At 31.7% G+C, this 22,464-nt stretch overlaps 2 protein-coding genes across 2 annotated transcripts in view; both read left to right on the forward strand.

The window, feature by feature from the left end:
• Positions 1-5,294, forward strand: part of LOC141397748 (niacin transporter NiaP) — a 231,635-nt gene extending 226,341 nt beyond the window's left edge. Inside the window, exons 4-5 of the mRNA XM_073974408.1 lie at positions 4,293-4,519; positions 4,591-5,294. Of these exons, the coding sequence (XP_073830509.1) occupies positions 4,293-4,519; positions 4,591-4,955 (592 nt within the window). The 3' untranslated portion in view covers positions 4,956-5,294. The remainder of the gene's footprint in view (positions 1-4,292; positions 4,520-4,590) is intronic.
• A 2,763-nt stretch (positions 5,295-8,057) lies between these two features.
• On the forward strand, positions 8,058-8,738 carry LOC141398307 (uncharacterized). The gene is made up of 2 exons (XM_073975588.1): positions 8,058-8,262; positions 8,334-8,738. The coding sequence occupies exons 1-2, from the start codon at positions 8,058-8,060 to the stop codon at positions 8,696-8,698; spliced, it is 570 nt and encodes a 189-aa protein (XP_073831689.1). The 3' UTR covers positions 8,699-8,738.
• The last annotated feature ends 13,726 nt before the right edge of the window (positions 8,739-22,464 follow it).

Below are 22,464 nucleotides of genomic sequence, written 5' to 3' on the forward strand. Positions count from 1 at the left end.
GTGTGAATTTTTAAGGAATATATTTTCAAGCGTGGATTTTTAAGGGATTTTTTTAAGCGTGGATTTTTAAGGAATATTTTTTCTCGCGTGAATGTTTAAGCAAAATTTGTTCAAGCGTGGATTTTTCAAGGAATATTTTTTTAAGCGTGGATTTTTAAGGAATATTTTTTTAAGCGTGGATTTTTAAGGAATATTTTTTTAAGCGTGGATTTTTAAGCAATATTTTTTAAGTGTAGATTTTTTATTGAATAATTTTTTAAGCGTAGATTAAGGAATGTTTTTAAGCGTGGATTTTTAAGCAATATTTTTTTAAGCGTAGATCTTTTATTGAATAATTTTTCAACCGTGAATTTTTTAAGCAATATTTTTTCAAGTGTGGATTTTGTAAGCAATATTTTATCAAGCTTGATTTTTTTTCAAACGCTGATTTTTTAAGATTTTTTTTTTTAAATTATGAATTTTTTAAGGATCATTTTTTTCAAACTTGGATGTTTTTGGAACATTGGATTTTTTAAGGGAAATTTTTTTCAAGCGTGGATTTTTAACGAAATTTTTTAAACGTGGATTTTTTAATTATAATTTTTTTCAAACGTGGATTTTTTAAGAAAAAATCTTTTCCACTTTTTAAGTTTATAGCTGATGGAGAGGATATTATACAAACAAGGATATTATACAAACAAGAGGATATTATAGAAACTTTTTTTCAAGCCTGGATACTATTTTTCAAAATTGGATTTTTTTTTTTAAAAAAAAAAAAAAACTATTTTTCAAACTTGGATTTGTTAAGAAAACTATTTTTCAAACTTGGATTTTTTAAGAAAATTATTTTTCAAACTTGGATTTTTTTCAAACGTGGATTTTTTAATTATAATTTTTTTCAAACGTGGATTTTTTAATTATAATTTTTTTTAATCGTGGATTTTTTAATTATAATTTTTTTCAAACGTGGATTTTTATACCCTATACCACAATGTGGAAAAGGGTATAATAAGTTTGTTTTCCCAAAAATTCATGTAACGCCGCGAAATATTCGTCGTAGACCCCTCATGTGGTATACCAAACTTCATATCTCGACGAGATAAAGCGATTTAGCGATGTGTGTCCGTCCGTCCGTCCGTCCGTCTGTCCGTCCATTAAAAATTGTAATCAAGCTAGAGGCCGCAATTATGGACCGATTGTCACGAAATTTAGTATGGAGGTCGGGTTTGGACCAGAATAGAACTGATTAGTTTTTGGCGATGATCGTGAAATGTTAAAGGGATGAAATGGACCAAAAACAAAATTTTTGCTCGATTTTGTAGCCGCTCTGTAGGTCGCAATAATAGTCCGATCGGCGCGAAATTTTAAACGTAGTTTTGGTTTGAGGTGAAGAAGTAGCGTGCAAGTCAACGGTATGATCGGATAATATTTAGCGGGTTAAATTGATCAAAACTTTTGTGTGAAAATTGGTAAAATTTCTAATGCACATCTTATAACTTTATCCCAAGAAGACGCGTTTAGTGGTATAGGGTATCACATGGTCGGCCCCGTCCGACTATAGTCTGTTCTTACTTGTTTTAATTATAATTTTTTTCAAACATGGATTTTTTAATTATAATTTTTTTCAAACGTGGATTTTTTAATTTTAATTTTTTTCAAACGTGGATTTTTTAATTATATTTTTTTTCAAACGTGGATTTTTTAATTATAATTTTTTTCAAACGTGGATTTTTTAATTATATTTTTTTTCAAACGTGGATTTTTTAATTATAATTTTTTTTAAACGTGGATTTTTTAATTATAATTTTTTTCAAACGTGGATTTTGTAATTATAATTTTTTTCAAACGTGGATTTTTTAATTATAATTTTTTTCAAACATGGATTTTTTAATTATAATTTTTTTCAAACGTGGATTTTTTAATTATAATTTTTTTCAAACGTGGATTTTTTAATTATATTTTTTTTTCAAACGTGGATTTTTTAATTATAATTTTTTTTAACTTTTTTCAAACCTGGATTTTTTAAGAAAACTATTTTTTAAACTTGGATTTTTTAAGGAAAATTTTTTTCAAACATGGGGTTTAGAAACTTTTTTGCAAGCCTGAATTTTTTAAGAAAACTATTTTTCAAACGTGGATTTTTTAAGTAAATTTTTTTTTCAAACATGGGTTTTAGAAACTTTTTTGCAAGCCTGTATTTTTAAAGAAAACTATTTTTCAAACTTGGATTTTTTAAGAAACATTTTCTCACGTGTGAATTTTTAACGAACATTTTTTCAAGCAAGGATCTTTTAAAAAATTTTTCCTCAGGGGTTATTTTTTTTAGGTAAATTTTTTTTCAAGCGAAGATTTTTTAATGAACATTTTTTTCAAGCCTGGATTTTTAACGAATATTTTTTTGCGGAATTTTTAGGTAAATTTTTTTAAGAGTGGATTTTTTGAGGAATATTTTTTTAAATGTAGATTTTTTAAGGAAAACCTTTTTAAGCGAGGATTTTTTAAGGAAAACTTTTTTAAGCGTGGATTTTTTACGGAAAACTCTTTTGAACGTGGATTTTTTAAGGAAAACTTTTTTAAGCGTGGATTTTTTATGGAAAACTTTTTTGAGCGTGGATTTTTTAAGGAAAACTTTTTTAAGCGTGGATTTTTTAAGGAATATTTTTTTTGAAAGTGGATTTTTTAAGGAAATTTTTTTAAGTTTGGATTGTTTAAGGAATGTCAAGCGTGGATTTTTTAAGGAAAACTTTTTTAAGCGTGGATTTTTTAAGGAATATTTTTTTTTGAAAGTGGATTTTTTAAGGAAATTTGTTCAAGTTTGGATTGTTTAAAGAATGTCAAGCGTGGATTTTTTAAGGAAAACTTTTTTAAGCGTGGATTTTTTAAGGAATATTTTTTTTTGAAAGTGGATTTTTTAAGGAAATTTGTTCAAGTTTGGATTGTTTAAAGAATGTCAAGCGTGGATTTTTTAAGGAAAACTTTTTTAAGCGTGGATTTTTTAAGGAATATTTTTTTTTGAAAGTGGATTTTTTAAGGAAATTTGTTCAAGTTTGGATTGTTTAAAGAATGTCAAGCGTGGATTTTTTAAGGAAAACTTTTTTAAGCGTGGATTTTTTAAGGAAATTTGTTCAAGTTTGGATTGTTTAAAGAATGTCAAGCATCGATTTTTTTAAGGAAAACCTTTTTAAGCGAGGATTTTTTAAGGAATATTTTTTGAACGTGGATTTTATAAGGACATTTTTCAAGTTTGGATTGTTTAAAGAATGTCAAGCGTGGATTTTTTAAGGAATAATTTTTTAACGTGGATTTTTTATGGACATTTTTCAAGTTTGGATTGTTTAAAGAATGTCAAGCGTGGATTTTTTAAGGAATAATTTTTTAACGTGGATTTTTTATGGACATTTTTCAAGTTTGGATTGTTTAAAGAATGTCAAGCGTGGATTTTTTAAGGAATTTGTTCAAGCGTTGTTTTTTTTAAGAATTTTTTTCAAGCTTAAATTTTTAAAGGCAATTTTTTTTAAAGCTTGGATTTTTTTGGAAATTGTGCAAACTTTGTTTTTTAAGGACACTTTTTCAAGCGTGAATTTTTATGCAAATTTTTTTTTCAAACATGGATTTCTTAAGGATTATTTTTTTTAAGCGTAGACTTTTTAAGTATTATTTTTTTATGAGTAGATTTTTAAAGAAAAAATTTTTAGCGTAGATTTGTTAAGGAATATTTTTTTAAGCGTGGATGTTTTATGCAATTTTTTTAAATCGTGGATTTTTTAAGCAATATTTTTTAAAGAACGGTTTTCTGAAGCATTATTTTTTAAAGTGAGGACTTTTTAAATTAATACTTTTTTCAAGCGTGGATTTTTTTATGAATATTTTTTTTAATTTTAATTTTGTTTTTTTTTTAATAGTCTGGCTTTATCCCATTGTTGTTGTTTTATTATTTTAAAACAACTAATTGATTAGTGGAAAAAGTTTGGCATTGTTCGCTTAGGGGTAAGGCAGGGAAGACTAGTTTCGGTCCACGCCACTGGATCTCATCAGTTCCCCTGTTTCTTGTTTGTGGATATTCTCCACCGAAGTTATTTTTCAACAAAAAACTTTTGTACCCAAACAGCAATAATTTTTTTAAACGTGAATTTTTATTAAATATTTTTAAAGGGTGGATTTTTAAGACATTTTTTTCTTAAAGCGCGGTTTTTTGAAGCAATATTTTTTCAAGTAAATATATTTTTAATCGTGAATTTTTATTGAATATTTTTTCATTAACCTTTTTATCAATACCTTGTGCATTAATATATTATATTGAAACATGTTTTCAGGTTCCCTACCCTGCTGAATGAAATGGTTGCCAGTACTGCTGAAGATCCTTTGGTCTGTTATACTTTGAGTCTGCTGAATGATGATACCCAATCATCTAGTGATGTTTGTAATGGCAATGTTGATATTTTCCCCTTCCTGGTTATTATCCTCGTGGGTGCTGCCTTTACGGTGTTCTATCTCTTCTTTTCATTTACCATTGACCTCATTGGCAAAAAGAACTTAATACGTAAGCTATGAAAGATCACTCTACTGCAAGATGTCCATTATGCTGACATATTTGTTTTTCCTCTCTTTTAGTTATTTGGATAGTGGTATCCTGCATCTGTGTCACTCTACTCCATTGGATAACAAATTTCTATTTGATCGTTACACTCCTTACATTCACAATGAGCATTGGTAATGTGGGTGGTTTGGTTTCCACCATATCTATGGAATTCTTCCCCACCAACATCAATGCCATGGGTATGTGCTTCATTATGATGATCGGACGTCTTGGTGCTGTACTGGGTAGTAATTTTATTGGCGTCTTACTCTACAATTATTGTGATGTTACATTTTGGGGTATGGCTGCAGCGAGTGTCGTTCTCTTGTTTTTGTCATGGTTCCTGCCTGAAAAGAAATACCAGAAAAACAAAAAAGTTATACATGCAACAACAAGTTAAATTCGGAATTTAGTTAATACGAAAAAAAATCGAAATTTAGGATTTCTGTTAGGAGAATTTTTGTTAATAAATATTTGTTACAGTTGAAGATGGTTGTAACGAACTTTCTGTCTATTATCAGTTATCTTATCTTACCTAAAGTTCCTAAAATAATTGATGTTCCATTTAAAAAAAGATTAGAAACTTCCTTATCAAGTTCGTTGTAATCGTGTTTGATTGCGTTTTTGTTCGAAATTAGTTGTAATTAATATAATTAGTGTAACTTAGGCTTAATGCTTAAATATCGAACAAATAATTTAGTTGTTATTTAATAAACCTTAGCGCAAAAAGCTAAGCCGAACCCAGCAAATATATTCATATTATTTTTTGTTTACATTTGTAATTCTTGCAATTTAAAGTGTCTATGACTATTAAAGAAAACATGCTGATGTCTTTTGTATATATCAAAAGAAATCTTCTATCGGTTGAATACCCATATATGCTTTTCTCCTATGGAAACTATTCTGTCCGCATTCCGGCTATAGAGGAACATTTTTGAAGGACTGTACAGGACTTCTGCTTTAAAGACTCATAGAGGCGTTCGTCTTCAGAAAAGACCTGAAGAGGTCTTCTGTCTGTTGAAGACCTGTGGATTTCTCCTGTATATTGAAAAAGCCTTGTAAAAGTCACCTGCCACCTGTTTGTTGATGAACTACGAAGGTTTTCCCTCTGTAGAAGACCTGTTGAGGTCGCATGGCTCTTCAAGATCAGTAGATGTCTCCTACCTCTTTAAGGACTTCCGTTTGTTGGCTGACAATCTCTGGCAATTCCGCCAATAGGAAAAGATGGATGAAGAATATTTTTTCAAGCCTGGATTTTTTAAGGAAAATTTTTTTAATCGTGGATTTTTTAAGGAATATTTTGTTCAAGCGTGTATTTTTTAAAGGATACTTTTGCAAGGAATTTATTTTTCAAGTGTGTATTGTTTAAGCGTGGATTTTTTTAACAATAATTTTTTAAGCGTGGATTTTTTAACAATAATTTTTTAAGTGTGTATTTTTTTAACAATAATTTTTTAAGCGTGGATTTTTTTAACAATAATTTTTTAAGCGTGGATTTTTTTAACAATAATTTTTTAAGCGTGGATTTTTTTTAACAATAATTTTTTAAGCCTGGATTTTTTTAACAGTAATTTTTTAAGCGTGGATTTTTTAACAATAATTTTTTAAGCGTGGATTTTTTTAACAGTAATTTTTTAAGCGTGGATTTTTTAACAATAATTTTTTAAGCGCGGATTTTTTTAACAATAATTTTTTAAGCGTGGATTTTTTTAACAATAATTTTTTAAGCGTGGATTTTTTTAACAATAATTTTTTAAGCGTGGATTTTTAAGGAGTATTTTTTTCAAGCGTGGATTTTTAAGGAATATTTTTTTCAAGCGTGGATTTTTAAGGAATATTTTTTTCAAGCGTGGATTTTTAAGGAATATTTTTTTCAAGCGTGGATTTTTAAGGAATATTTTTTCAAGCGTGGATTTTTAACGAATATTTTTTCAAGCGTGGATTTTTAAGGAATATTTTTTCAAGCGTGGATTTTTAAGGAATATTTTTTCAAGCGTGGATTTTTAAGGAATATTTTTTCAAGCGTGGATTTTTAAGGAATATATTTTTCAAGTGTGGATTTTTAAGGGATATTTTTTCAAGTGTGGATTTTTAAGGAATATTTTTTCAAGCGTGGATTTTTAAGGAATATTTTTTCAAGCGTGGATTTTTAAGGAATATTTTTTCAAGCGTGGATTTTTAGGGAATATTTTTTTCAAGCGTGGATTTTTAAGGAATATTTTTTCAAGCGTGGATTTTTAGGGAATATTTTTTTCAAGCGTGGATTTTTAAGGAATATTTTTTCAAGCGTGGATTTTTAAGAAATATTTTTTCAAGCGTGGATTTTTAAGGAATATTTTTTCAAGCGTGGATTTTTAGGGAATATTTTTTTCAAGCGTGGATTTTTAAGGAATATTTTTTCAAGCGTGGATTTTTAAGAAATATTTTTTCAAGCGTGGATTTTTAGGGAATATTTTTTTCAAGCGTGGATTTTTAAGAAATATTTTTTCAAGCGTGGATTTTTAGGGAATATTTTTTTCAAGCGTGGATTTTTAAGGAATATTTTTTCAAGCGTGGATTTTTAAGGAATATTTTTTTCAAGCGTGGATTTTTTTTGTCAAGTGGAGGAAATTTAAGAAATTTTTATTCAAGCGTGGATTTTTTTTGTCAAGTGGAGGAAATTTAAGAAATTTTTATTCAAGCGTGGATAATTTAAGGAATTTGTTCAAGCGTTGTTTTTCAAGGATTTTTTCAAGCTTGAATGTTTTAAGGACATTGTTTAAGGAAATTTTTCAAGCTTTGCGTTTTTAATGAAATTTTTATCCAAGCTTGAATTTTTTAAGGACATTTTTTCTAGTATGGATTGTTTAAGGAAATTGTTCAAGCTTTGCGTTTTTAAGGAAATTTTTTTCAAGCGTGGATTTTTAAGGAATATTTTTTTTAACTTGGATTTTTTAAGGATTAATTTTTTTTAAGCGTAGACTTTTTAAGAATTTTTTTTAATGCGTAGTTTTTTTAGGAATACTTTTTTCAGCGTAGATTTGTTAAGGAATATTTTTTAAGCGTGGAGTTTTATGCAATTTTTTTAAAGAGTGGATTTTTTAAGCACTATTTTTTTAAAGCGCGGTGTTTTGGAGCATTAGTTTTTCAAGAGAGGATTTTTTAGTTAATACTTTTTTCAAGCGTGGATTTTTTATGAATATATTTTTAAGCGTGAATTTTTATTAAATTTTTTTTAAGCGTGGATTTTTTATGAATATTTTTTAAGCGTGAATTTTTATTAAACATTTTTTTAAGTGCAGATTTTATAAACAATATTTTTTTAAAGCGCGGAATTTTTAAGCAATATTTTTTTAAGTGAGGATTTTTTAATGAATACTTTTTCAAGCGTGGATTTTTTATGAATATTTTTTAAGCGTGAATTTTTATTGAATATTTTTTCATTAACCTTTTTATCCAATACCTTGTGTATTAATCTATTATATCCTAACATGTTTTCAGGTTCCCTACCCTGCTGAATGAAATGGTTGCCAGTACTGCTGAAGATCCTTTGGTCTGTTATACTTTGAGTCTGCTGAATGATGATACCCAATCATCAAGTGATGTTTGTAATGGCACTGTAGATATTTTCCCCTTCCTGGTTATTATCCTTGTGGGTGCTGCCTTTACGGTGTTCTATCTCTTCTTTTCATTTACCATTGACCTCATTGGCAAAAAGAACTTAATACGTAAGCTATGAAAGATCACTCTACTGCAAGATGTCCATTATGCTGACATATTTGTTTTTCCTCTCTTTTAGTTATTTGGATAGTGGTATCCTGCATCTGTGTCACTCTACTCCATTGGATAACAAATTTCTATTTGATCGTTACACTCCTTACATTCACAATGAGCATTGGTAATGTGGGTGGTTTGGTTTCCACCATATCTATGGAATTCTTCCCCACCAACATCAATGCCATGGGTATGTGCTTCATTATGATGATCGGACGTCTTGGTGCTGTACTGGGTAGTAATTTTATTGGCGTCTTACTCTACAATTATTGTGATGTTACATTTTGGGGTATGGCTGCAGCGAGTGTCGTTCTCTTGTTTTTGTCCTGGTTCCTGCCTGAAAAGAAATACCAGAAAAACAAAAAAGTTATTCATGCAACAACTAGTTAAGTTCGGAATTTAGTTAATACGAAAAAAAAATCGAAATTTAGAATTTCTGTTAGGAGAATTTTTGTTAATAAATATTTGTTACAGTTGAAGATGGTTGTAACGAACTTTCTGTCTATTATCAGTTATCTTATCTTACCTAAAGTTCCTAAAATAATTGATGTTCCATTTAAAAAAAGATTAGAAACTTCCTTATCAAGTTCGTTGTAATCGTGTTTGATTGCGTTTTTGTTCGAAATTAGTTGTAATTAATATAATTAGTGTAACTTAGGCTTAATGCTTAAATATCGAACAAATAATTTAGTTGTTATTTAATAAACCTTAGCGCAAAAAGCTAAGCCGAACCCAGCAAATATATTCATATTATTTTTTGTTTACATTTGTAATTCTTGCAATTTAAAGTGTCTATGACTATTAAAGAAAACATGCTGATGTCTTTTGTGTATATCAAAAGAAATCTTCTATCGGTTGAATACCCATATATGCTTTTCTCCTATGGAAACTATTCTGTCCGCATTCCGGCTATAGAGGAACATTTTTGAAGGACTGTACAGGACTTCTGCTTTAAAGACTCATAGAGGCGTTCGTCTTCAGAAAAGACCTCAAGAGGTCTTCTGTCTGTTGAAGACCTGTGGATTTCTCCTGTATATTGAAAAAGCCTTGTAAAAGTCACCTGTCACCTGTTTGTTGATGAACTACGAAGGTTTTCCCTCTGTAGAAGACCTGTTGAGGTCGCATGGCTCTTCAAGATCAGTAGATGTCTCCTACCTCTTTAAGGACTTCCGTTTGTTGGCTGACAATCTCTGGCAATTCCGCCAATAGGAAAAGATGGATGAAGAATATTTTTTCAAGCCTGGATTTTTTAAGGAAAATTTTTTTAATCGTGGATTTTTTAAGGAATATTTTGTTCAAGCGTGTATTTTTTAAAGGATACTTTTGCAAGGAATTTATTTTTCAAGTGTGTATTGTTTAAGCGTGGATTTTTTTAACAATAATTTTTTAAGCGTGGATTTTTTAACAATAATTTTTTAAGTGTGTATTTTTTTAACAATAATTTTTTAAGCGTGGATTTTTTTAACAATAATTTTTTAAGCGTGGATTTTTTTAACAATAATTTTTTAAGCGTGGATTTTTTTTAACAATAATTTTTTAAGCCTGGATTTTTTTAACAGTAATTTTTTAAGCGTGGATTTTTTTTTTAACAATAATTTTTTAAGCCTGGATTTTTTTAACAGTAATTTTGTAAGCCTGGATTTTTTAACAATAATTTTTTAAGCGTGGATTTTTTTAACAGTAATTTTTTAAGCGTGGATTTTTTAACAATAATTTTTTAAGCGCGGATTTTTTTTAACAATAATTTTTTAAGCGTGGATTTTTTTAACAATAATTTTTTAAGCGTGGATTTTTTAACAATAATTTTTTAAGCGTGGATTTTTTTAACAATAATTTTTTAAGCGTGGATTTTTTTAACAATAATTTTTTAAGCGTGGATTTTTTTAATAATAATTTTTTAAGCGTGGATTTTTTTAACAATAATTTTTTAAGCGTGGATTTTTTTAACAATAATTTTTTAAGCGTGGATTTTTTTAACAATAATTTTTTAAGCGTGGATTTTTTTAACAATAATTTTTTAAGCGTGGATTTTTTTAACAATAATTTTTTAAGCGTGGATTTTTTTAACAATAATTTTTTAAGCGTGGATTTTTTTAACAATAATTTTTTAAGCGTGGATTTTTTTAACAATAATTTTTTAAGCGTGGATTTTTTTAACAATAATTTTTTAAGCGTGGATTTTTTTAACAATAATTATTTAAGCGGGGATTTTTTTAACAATAATTTTTTAAGCGTGGATTTTTTAACAATAATTTTTTAAGCGTGAATTTTTTTAACAATAATTTTTTAAGCGTGGATTTTTTTTTTTAACAATAATTTTTTAAGCGTGGATTTTTTTTAACAATAATTTTTTAAGCGTGGATTTTTTTTTAACAATAATTTTTTAAGCCTGGATTTTTTTAACAGTAATTTTTTAAGCCTGGATTTTTTAACAATAATTTTTTAAGCGTGGATTTTTTTAACAGTAATTTTTTAAGCGTGGATTTTTTAACAATAATTTTTTAAGCGTGGATTTTTTTAACAATAATTTTTTAAGCGTGGATTTTTTTAACAATAATTTTTTAAGCGTGGATTTTTTTAACAATAATTTTTTAAGCGTGGATTTTTTTAACAATAATTTTTTAAGCGTGGATTTTTTTAACAATAATTTTTTAAGCGTGGATTTTTTTAACAATAATTTTTTAAGCGTGGATTTTTTTAACAATAATTTTTTAAGCGTGGATTTTTTTAACAATAATTTTTTAAGCGTGGATTTTTTTAACAATAATTTTTTAAGCGTGGATTTTTTTAACAATAATTTTTTAAGCGTGGATTATTTTTACCAATAATTTTTTAAGCGTGGATTTTTTTAACAATAATTTTTTAAGCGTGGATTTTTTTAACAATAATTTTTTAAGCGTGGATTTTTTTTAACAATAATTTTTTAAGCGTGGATTTTTTTTTAACAATAATTTTTTAAGCGTGGATTTTTTTTTAACAATAATTTTTTAAGCCTGGATTTTTTTAACAGTAATTTTTTAAGCCTGGATTTTTTAACAATAATTTTTTAAGCGTGGATTTTTTTAACAATAATTTTTTAAGCGTGGATTTTTTTAACAATAATTTTTTAAGCGTGGATTTTTTTAACAATACTTTTTTAAGCGTGGATTTTTTTAACAATAATTTTTTAAGCGTGGATTTTTTTAACAATAATTTTTTAAGCGTGGATTTTTTTAACAATAATTTTTTAAGCGTGGATTTTTTTAACAATAATTTTTTAAGCGTGGATTTTTTTAACAATAATTTTTTAAGCGTGGATTTTTTTAACAATAATTTTTTAAGCGTGGATTATTTTTACCAATAATTTTTTAAGCGTGGATTTTTTTAACAATAATTTTTTAAGCGTGGATTTTTTTAACAATAATTTTTTAAGCGTGGATTTTTTAACAATAATTTTTTAAGCGTGGATTTTTTTTTAACAATAATTTTTTAAGCGTGGATTTTTTTTAACAATAATTTTTTAAGCCTGGATTTTTTTAACAGTAATTTTTTAAGCCTGGATTTTTTAACAATAATTTTTTAAGCGTGGATTTTTTTAACAGTAATTTTTTAAGCGTGGATTTTTTAACAATAATTTTTTAAGCGTGGATTTTTTTAACAATAATTTTTTAAGCGTGGATTTTTTTTTAACAATATCTGTTTAAGCGTGGATTTTTTTAACAATAATTTTTTAAGCGTGGATTTTTTTAACAATAATTTTTTAAGCGTGGATTTTTTTAACAATAATTTTTTAAGCGTGGATTTCTTTAACAATAATTTTTTAAGCGTGGATTTTTTTAACAATAATTTTTTAAGCGTGGATTTTTTTAACAATATTTTTTTAAGCGTGGATTTTTTTAACAATAATTTTTTAAGCGTGGATTTTTTAACAATAATTTTTTAAGCGTGGATTTTTTTAACAATATTTTTTTAAGCGTGGATTTTTTAACAATAATTTTTTAAGCGTGGATTTTTTAACAATAATTTTTTAAGCGTGGATTTTTTAACAATAATTTTTTAAGCGTGGATTTTTTAACAATTTTTTAAGCGTGGATTTTTTTAACGATAATTTTTCAAGTGGGAATTTCCGCCAATAGGAAAAGGTTGATGTTTTCTCCTGTCTGCATTAGCTTTCTATCTACGGAGGCTTTCGTCTATAGAAGGAAGACCTTTAGAGATCTCTTTCCTGGTCAAAGTCTATGAATATCTTTCTTCTATAGAGGAATACCTGTGAAATACTTCTCTTGTCTGTTGACAAACTACGAAGCTCTTTGTCTGTCGAAAACCTGTGAGGTCTCACGTCTGTTGAAGAACTATCAAGGTCTTCCGCTTAGAGAAGAAAACTTAAAGAGGTTTTCTGTCAGCTAAAGGTGTATGAATGCCTTCGTCTATTGAAAAAGGACCTATAGAGGTCTCCTGCCTGTTTAAGTACTTCCGTCTGTCGGTTGGCAATCTCTGGGGCCTTCCGCCAATAGAAAAAAACCTAATGAGATCTCCTGTCTGTAGATGAACTATAAATGTTTTCTTTCCATCTCTGGAGGCCTTCGTCTATAGATGGAAGACGTTTAAAGATCTTATTACTGTTAAAGGGCTATGCATATCTTTCTTGTACAGAGGAATACCAGTAGAATACCTTCATCAATAGGCGGAGAGTCTGTAGAAATTTCATGTATGTTGTTGAACTACGATGTTCTTCCGTCTGTAGAAGTCCTGTTGGGGTCTAATATCTGTTGAAGAACTATAAAGGTCTTACCTCTGCAGAACAAAATCTAAAGAGGCCTACTTTGGGTTAAAGATCTATCGAAGGCCTTCCGCCTATAGAAGAACTATGATGGTTTTCCTTCTATCTATGGAAGCCTTTGGCTATAGAAGGATGACCTTTAGTAATCTCTTTCTTCTATAGAGGAATATCTGTAGAATATCTTCGTCAATCGACCTCTATAGATTCCCAGTGTGTTGTTGAACTAGGAAGGTCTTCCTTCTATAGAAAAATACCTAAAGAGTTCTTCCGTCGGTTAAAGATCTATTGTAGAAGATTCAGTGGTGCTCTCCTACATCTTTAAGGGTTTCTCTCTGTCGGTTGACAATCTCAGGGGCCTTCGGCCAATAGATAAAGACCGATGAGTTCTCCTGTCTGTGGAAGATCTATAAAGGCCTTCTTTCTATCTATGGAAGCCCACGTCTATAAAAGAAAGACTTTTAGAGACCGCATTCCTCTTTAAGGACAATGAATGCCTTCCATCTATAGAAGAAAACCTGTATAGGCCTTCTGTCGCTTGAAGACCTACGGTGACATTTCGTCTATAAGAGGAGGCATTCGTCTATAGACGAAGAGCCTTTAGAGATCCCCTGAATGTTGTTGAACTACGAACGTCTTCCGTCTGCAGAAGATCCGTTGATGTCTCCTGACTGATGAAGACCTTTATAGTGTCTTCCGTCTATGGACGAAGACCTTAATATATCGTCTGACAGTTAAAGATATATATGTGACTTCCCCTATTAAAGAAAGACCTGCTCAGGCCTTCTGCCTGTTTAAGAGCTTCTGTATATCGGTTGACAATCTCTGGGGGCTTTTGCCAATAGATAACTACGAGACCTCATTCCTGTTGTAGAACTTGTGGAGGGCTCCTGGCTGTTTAATGCTTCTGACGGTCGGTTTTCTATCTCTGGGGCCCACCGTCAATACAAACAAACCTGTGACTGTGGAAGACCTATGAATGTATGGAGGACGTCGGCTAGAGGTAGAAGGTCTTTAGAGATTTTCTTACTGGTGAAGGGCTATAAATACCATTCTGTAAAATACCTCCGCCAAAAGACGAAGAACCTGTAGAAATCACCCGTGTGTTGCTAAACTGCGAAGCTCTTTCGTCTGTAGAAGTCCTGTTGAGGTCTCCTGTCGGTGGAATAGCTATGATGGTTTTCTGTCTGTAGAAAAAGACATACATAGGTCTTATGCTGACTGAATGTATGCCTTTGTCTATTGAAACTGGCCTTCGTCTATAGAATGAAGACCTTTAGAGATCTTTTTCCTGTTGAAGGGCTCTGAATATTAGGGTTATGACTTTTTGACATTTTTTTTTTTTCTCAAAAATTCTTTCCTGTAGTGAGAATGAATGAACTTTTGCCTATTAATGCCTATAATAACATTAATTCCATTCTATTATAAAAAAGGTTACCCACAAAACAATTTAAAAACAATTTTGTTTTGAAAAAATTCTATGAAATGAAAAAAAAAATTCTCCACAAATTATTTCCTGTTGCACGAATGAATGGCCTTTTGCGAAAGCTTTTTTTCATCGAATCACTTTTTAATTAAGACTTTATGCAATCTTAGGTAAAAACTCATTAAAATATCATACAGGGATACGAGGTTGTAAAAAAATCATAACCCTAATGAATATCTTTTTTCTATATAGAAGAATTCCTGTATATACCTGTCAGTAGGCGAAGAGCCTTAAGATATCCCTTTATGGTGCAATCATTCGAATAATACACGGATTTTATGCCGTCCGGTTGTTGTAGAAGTCTAGAGAGGTAGTGATTGAAAAGTTCCAGAAAGATCTCGCCAGTTGGTGTGACTTTGATTTCCATTCCTGAACTCTACATAAGACTGGCGTCCACCGACGTGGTTTAGGATCCGACGTTTCGAGGCTTGAGGCTGGTGGCAATAATGCCCTTAAGTAGGTCCTTTGGTAGGCACAGTGGTAAACATGTCCGCCTTGCACTCAGAAGGACTGCGGTTCAAACTCGGACCAGAACATTAGCATTTCAACGGTAGCAAATGCTATCAATATAACGCAGGCCTACATTTTTCAAGTATTTCAGCCACGAAAAAACATCTCTACAAGTGGTCTAGTAAGACACGCAGTTCAGAGACGGCGACAAAAAGTAGGTTCCATATCATTCAGGCAATATGTCCCTTTGGGCATGTTATGGGAACAAAAGTAAGTAAACTCGCCGTATCGAATGCCTTCAAAAAATCTAGAGCCGTGGCAGCCAGATTGAGCCGAAACTGTAAGTGCTTCGGCCAGCGGCTGCCAACTCGTGTTTGAAGGTTCTATCGACAGTTCAGGTGAATATTTACAGATTAGTTTCCCTGAAACGTTTATGAACTTAGCAGTTCATTCCTTCCGGTACCTCCCTCCACAAAAGCTCAAACATTTTCACAAAAATTGTGCGCAAAAAAAATCCTCGATTAGGTTTGAAATTTTTCGCACAAGTCTAATTTAGGGAAATGTCTCGGATCGTTTCGAATTTATTTTCATAAGGTTGTCTAGGACGCGCCAAATACCACGCTATATTTTTCCTCGGGTAACTCTATACTTCCTGAGATAATGCATCAAAATTTCTAAACCAGTCGGCTTGGCCGACAGAGGTATACCCTCAGCCTGTGTGAATTGCACCGACAAAAACAATTTCGGCAAAATATTAAGAAGGTCAAATTTTGGACAAAATAGGCTGAGGCACATTTTGACCGTATGAAAGTGTATATACCCTCGTTATCATAAACGCTGGGGGTATAAAAACTAACATAACTGATGAGCACGATAACTTACGAGTTGAGTATCCGATTTGGCCGAAACGTATATCATGTTCTAAGTAGGTCTATATCGGAAAGTACTGTTATATGGTTATTCGAGGATTGTTTTTAAAATTTCTTCCTAATTAAACCATTCTGATTAAAACGAAAACATTTTTCGTGAGACAGACCATGCTTTCTGACATGATGACCCAAAAGTTGAACCAAGATAGACTACGCACGGTGCTTTTGAAACAATTTTAAATGGAAGGTGCTTACACCTTGGAAGTTTTTGCGGATTCTGAAACTACAATGTTCATAGATGGGAAAAATCAAAAAACAAAAAAAATCGCCGGAGCGCTTTTTAAATACATCGCGATTTAAGTTGACATTTTTAGAGGTTGTTTAGGTTTTCACGATTTTGCTTACAAACCGCAAGTCCTATCAAAATGGAACTAAAGAAAATGTTGTAGCTATGAAAATTTTCTACAAGATTGGCATGTATGGTATTATCGTCGGTTTTACCGTTTTTGAGATATAGAAGTTCAAATTGGGACAATTCAAATTCAATTCAATTCTGTATCGCCCCCTTATGAAACAACGTCATGACTGCAAATTCCCAACTGAAACTTATATATCTAAAAAAATGGTACAACTTAGGATAAGTTACTTAAGCCAGTCTTGCAGAGAATTTTCACAGCTTTAAGATTTTCTCAGGTCCCACATCGATAAGACTTACCGGTTTCAAGCAAAATCGCGAATCCCTAACAAAAAATCTAAACATGTAAACTGAGCTTCTTTATCTCAAAAATGGTACAGGCTGGAAACAAATGATAAAGGTCAATCCTCTAGAGAATTTTCACAGATACAACATTTTCTTTAGCTCCATTTCGATTGGACTTGAGGTTTCTAAGCAAAATCGTGAAAACCTAAAAATTTGAATTTTGACCGCAATTTATTTAAAAATCCCTACAGCGATTTTTTCTTGTTTTTGGATTTTTCTCATCTACGAACATTGCTGTTTCAGAATTCACAAAAACTTCCCCTGCGTAAGCGGTTTTCATCAAAAGTTAGTTAAGGCGCACCCTTCATGACATTGTTTTATAAGGGGGCGATACAGTCAATGCATTGTCCGAATCTGAACTTCAATATCCGAAAAATGGTAAAACCTACGAAAATATCATAAAGGTCGATCTTGTAGAGAATTTTCATAGCTACAACATTTTCTTTAGTCCTAATTTGATAGGACTTGAGGTTTCTAAGAAAAATCGTGAAAACCTAAACAACCCCTAAAAATGTCAACTTAAATCGCGATTTATTTAAAAAGCGCTCCGGCTATTTTTTTTTGTTTTTTGATTTTTCTCATCTACGAGCATTGTAGTTTCAGAATCCGCAAAAACTTCCAAGGTGTAAGCACCTTCCATTTAAAATTGTTTCAAAAGCACCGTGTACGGCATGTGGCAATTTTAATTCTGGTAGTCATTGTTATCACGACTACAACCCCGAGACCTACTTGCTCTAAAAAAAATTTTCAATACGATCTGAGACTTGCCCTTAAACTCTATTGTTCGAAAAAGGTATAGTCCACAATATTTCTTGAAGAAATATTACAATGAGCAAAGTCTGGACCAAATTGTTTCAAGAGTTATCGTACGCACCATTTTAGCGAAAATCTGGAGGTTTTATTTGGGAGGTATCCGAAGAAGTGGACCGATATGGACCATATTTGAACTTGATATAAGTGCAAGGTTGAAACATGTCGACAGACAGCAAGGTTTGAAACATGTCGATAGACAGGGATAAATCAACTCAAAATTGTTTGACACGGATTTCGTCCAAACAAAAAAATGTGCAGAATTTAATCAATGAGAGTGGTAGTTAAATGGTAATGCACTTGACAGATTTGACAATCAGCTAGTAAAAAAGTGCCAGTCGGCTTTGCCGACAGAGGTATACCCTCAGACAATGTGAATTGAAACTTTCATCTATGGACAGATAGAATGTATTTAGCGTCTCTTCAGAATTTTGTGGCCCTTTTTCAACATTTGAACTTGCCGACAAAAATGTGGATTAGGAATTAACACAAATGTTGAACTTTTGTGGGAGAGGTACCTTAGGGAGGACCGATATGGGAAATTTTAGAAGTTAAACTAAATTTTGACAAAATATTAGGAGATCCAAAGTTTGGACCAAATTGGTTGCACCATTCAAGTGATATCGTCCTAAAATTTTAGTGACATTTTTAAATATTGGGGAGAAGTACCGGAAGTTGGGGACCGGTATTGCCCCATAAAACTAAGTTTGGATAAAATATGACGAAGACCAAATGCTGCACCAAATCGGTAGAACAGTTCGAGAGCCACATTTGATGACATAGGGCTTTTTACATATTTCGGGATGTTTTCCCAAGAAATATGGACCAGGTCCTGAAAAAACTTTTGTCGTCGTAATGGAGGTAGCGAATGCAAATTGCTTCAACAAAAATCAATCAAGGCCTAACAGCTCAACTCGAAAGAGAATTAATTAAAAATCAAAGTGATTCGAGAGCAGGTCTTAAAGTGAATTTATCCGACATTTTGTGTGGGAGGTACCCAAAGGAGTGGACAAATAAAGTCCATATTCGAACCTGATCTATATCAGGTAGATATATTAGGATGTGCAGAATATGGATTGCATCAGTCACTCCCTTCAAGAGTTTTCGTGCGCATATTTTTTCCGAAGAGTTTTGCATTTTTGTGAGGGAGGTACCTGAAGGAGTGGACCGACATGGTTTATCTTCGAACTTAAACTATGTTTGGACAAAATATTACGATGGCCCAATTTTGGACCGAATTGGCAGATCCGTTCGAGATTCATCTTGCGCTCCAACCACTACACACGGTGTCATTGGGGCTCTTTGCAACTTTTAGGCTATTTTCGCATGAAGTATGGCCTTGCCCCTTATGAAACTTTTACCGTCGTATGGGGGAGAGCGAATACAAGTTGTTACAACAAAAATTAAAGCGATACAGAGCAGGTCTTAAACTAAAGTTTTCCGAAATTTTGTGTGGGAGGTACCCGAAGGAGTGGATCGATTGAGTCCATATTTAAACTTCATCTAAGTCTGGTAGAACTTTCACGATGTACAAAGTGTGGGCCAAATCGGTTACTCCCTTCAAGAGTTATCGTTCGCACAAATTTTCCGAACATTTTCGAACTTTTGTGGGGGAGGTACCGGAAGGAGTGGACCGATATAACCCATCTTCGAACTTAAACTAAGGTTGGGCAAAATATTACGAAAGCCAAATTTTGAACCGAATCGTTTGCTCCGTTCGAGAGTTATCGTGCGCTCCAGACAGACAGACAACTGCAAATTGTCTGAAACACATTTCGTCCAAACATACTTGGGGTCTAAAACCATTATTTCGATGAGGCACATTTTGCACGTATGAAAGTGGGAGGCCCTTTTTTATGGTGCCTATAACTGTTGACAATTTTTGGTGGGCTAGAAATTGGGAGGTACTGTTATATAGGGGTTATAATAAAACCTGGGCTTATGTTGACAGTTTTTGATGGGAGCCTTTAATGCCAAATAACTCCTGATTCGGTTAAAAAATTTAGCTAGAATCCTCAAAATATCGAAAATCGGTACATAACGTGGGAACTTAAAATGTCATTAACAGCTAGTTCGGAGGTATCTGGGCTATACGAAAATATGAACTTAAATGAACAATTTTTTTTGCAGAATTTTTGTTGACTTTTAAATTTCAAATTACAGAAAGTTCGTCCAAAAAATAAAGCTAAGGTACGGAAAATCGGGGGGTTTGTTTTGGGGCTATACAAAAACATGGACCTACGTTCGGTTAAACATTTTAAGTAAAATCGTCAAAGTACCGAAAATAGGGAAGTATCGTTATATTGGGGCTATGTTGAAAATTGTTGATGCAGATGTGTGGTGACCACTACAACCTTCAAATGTCAAATTACAGTTAGTTCTGTTAAAAATTGTAGCTAAAATTGCCAAATTACTGAAAATTGGGAGGTACCGTTACATGGGAGCTATATCCGAACATGGACCTATGCTGACAATTTTTGATGGAGAGGTGTTGTGACCACTAAGAACTTCAAATGTCAAATTACTGCTTGTTCGGTTTAATATTGCAGCTAAAATCATCAAATTACTGAAAATCGGGAGGTACCGTTATATGGGGGCTATTCCAAAACATGGACCTATGTCCACTAGTTATATAAGTTTGTTGACATTTAAGAACCCTAAATGTCAATTGATAGCTAAATCGGTCTGAAAATGTAGATAAAAAAGTCAAAATGCCGTAAATCGGGGGTACCGTTATATGGGGGTTATACCAAAACTTGGACCTAGGTCCACAACTTTTGTTATATAAGTTTAGTTACACTTAAAAACCCTAAATGTCAAATTATAGCTAAATCGGTCTGAAAATGTAGCTAAACCCGTCAAAATACCGTAAATCGGGGGGTACCGTTATATGGGGGCTATACCAATACGTGGACCTATGTCCACAACTTTTGTTATATAAGTTTACTGACTTTTAAGAACCCTAGATGTCAAATTATAGCTAAATCGACCTGAGAATGTAGCTAAACCCGTCAAAATACCATAAATCGGGGGGTACCGTTATATGGGGGCTATACCAGTATGTGGACCTATGTCCACAACTTTTGTTATATAAGTTTAGTTACACTTAAAAACCCTAAATGTCAAATTATAGCTAAATCGGTCTGAAAATGTAGCTAAACCCGTCAAAATACCATAAATCGGGGGGTACCGTTATATGGAGGCTATACCAATACGTGGACCTATGTCCACAACTTTTGTTATATAAGTTTATTGACTTTTAAGAACCCCAAATGTCAAATTATAGCTACATCGGTCTCAAAATGTAGCTAAAAACGTCAAAATACCGCAAATCGGGGGGTACCGTTATATGGGGGCTATACCAATATGTGGACCTATGTCCACAACTTTTGTTATATAAGTTTATTGACTTTTAAGAACCCCAAATGTCAAATTATAGCTACATCGGTCTCAAAATGTAGCTAAAAACGTCAAAATACCGCAAATCGGGGGGTACCGTTATATGGGGGCTATACCAAAACGTGGACCTATGTCCACAAGTTTTGTTATATATATTTTGTTATAGCCAAGTCGGTCTGAAAATGTAGCTAAAAACGTCAAAATACCGTATATCGGGGGGTACCGTTATATGGGGGCTATACCAAAACGTGGACCGATATAGCCCATCATCGAACTTGACCTGCCTGCAAACAAAAGACGCATTTTCCCAAAATTTCAGCGTCCTATTTCTATTTTTGTGGATGCTAGAGTGATTACCACAGACGGACGGACGGACGGACGGACGTGCTCAGATCGACTTAGAATTTTACCCTGATCAAGAATATATATACTTTAAAGGGTCGCAAATGAGTATTTCAATGCGTTACAAACGGAAAAACAAACTTAATATACCCTCCATACTATGGTGGAGGGTATAAAAATATAATAAAATTTAATGTGTATTTACAAATTGGTAGAGTGTTGTAAAATTCATTTTGCGATGTGGTTGTTATTTTGCTTTTGCCCAGTGTCTCGGTTAATGAAGCCAAAAGTGTTTACAAATAGTAAAATAAACGACAATAATTTATTTACTTTCATCAAATATGTATGTATATAAGTTGATATTTTTCATAATGTGTTCATTGTTGTTGTTATTAGTTGTAATAATTAGGAACACTTGTTGTGGGGAAGTTTGTTTACATTTTATTCGTTAGGGAGTATGAAAGATAGGGGAGTGTGGTTGGGATGGAATAAGTGTTGCCAATGTAACGTTTTTGGTGATTACTGATATACTTGGTCGATATTTTTTAACCCTTCGTTGGACACCCATATTGTTTGTCACATTCGTAACACATGAGTCTGGCCAGACCCATATAATTTCGTAGTAAACTTAATTAAAATGTTCGTATAAAAAGTTGTAAAAATATGTTTAAAGGATCCTAATCTTAAATTAATTCCTTATTAGTAAAAAAACATAAATTTAATTAATATTATCAAGTTAGTAAAAATAGACATATGTCTATGAAGTAAAAATTTTTATTTTTCTTGTCTCTATGCTCGGAACCCATATTTATATCGCATTTTGAAGCATAATTTTTTGTTTTGGTGTATAATTCAGATTGAATAGTGCCTATTTTATAACTTTACAGCTTATTGCAGTGCAATGACGATGATATCACGAGGTAAATGAAGGCATATGTATATCCTAAGGATTTCCTTCTAATTCATATGGATAATCCTATATTTGAACCAATCCACACCACAAAAAGTGCCGAAAGCTAAGTAATGGGTTTTATTTGTCCAGTTATGTGTATAATTGTTTAAAACAAGAGTGTACATTACACGATATGCTTTTTATACCCTCAGCATTTATGCTAACGAGGGTATATGGTAAATAACAAAAATGTTTTGCAATCGATGAATCCGAGATTCACCCTTTCATAATTCGCGAACTGTTCACATATTCTATTAAGTATGACTACAATTTGTTACAATGAAGTGTTTTAGGAGGGATCCCATAATGTCGACCATTAAAATTAATTTTCG

The sequence above is a fragment of the Musca autumnalis genome, unplaced genomic scaffold (assembly GCF_047663935.1).
Source record: "Musca autumnalis isolate F117 unplaced genomic scaffold, ASM4766393v1 scaffold_3, whole genome shotgun sequence".
In the NCBI taxonomy this organism is placed as follows: Eukaryota; Metazoa; Arthropoda; class Insecta; order Diptera; family Muscidae; genus Musca; species Musca autumnalis.

Excerpts from the sequence above, each read along its gene's own strand:
- LOC141398307 (XM_073975588.1), top strand. The coding sequence starts at position 8,058 with ATGGTTGCCAGTACTGCTGAAGATCCTTTGGTCTGTTATACTTTGAGT. Across the intron at positions 8,263-8,333 it reads TGGCAAAAAGAACTTAATAC|TTATTTGGATAGTGGTATCC; the intron begins GTAAGCTATGAA and ends CCTCTCTTTTAG.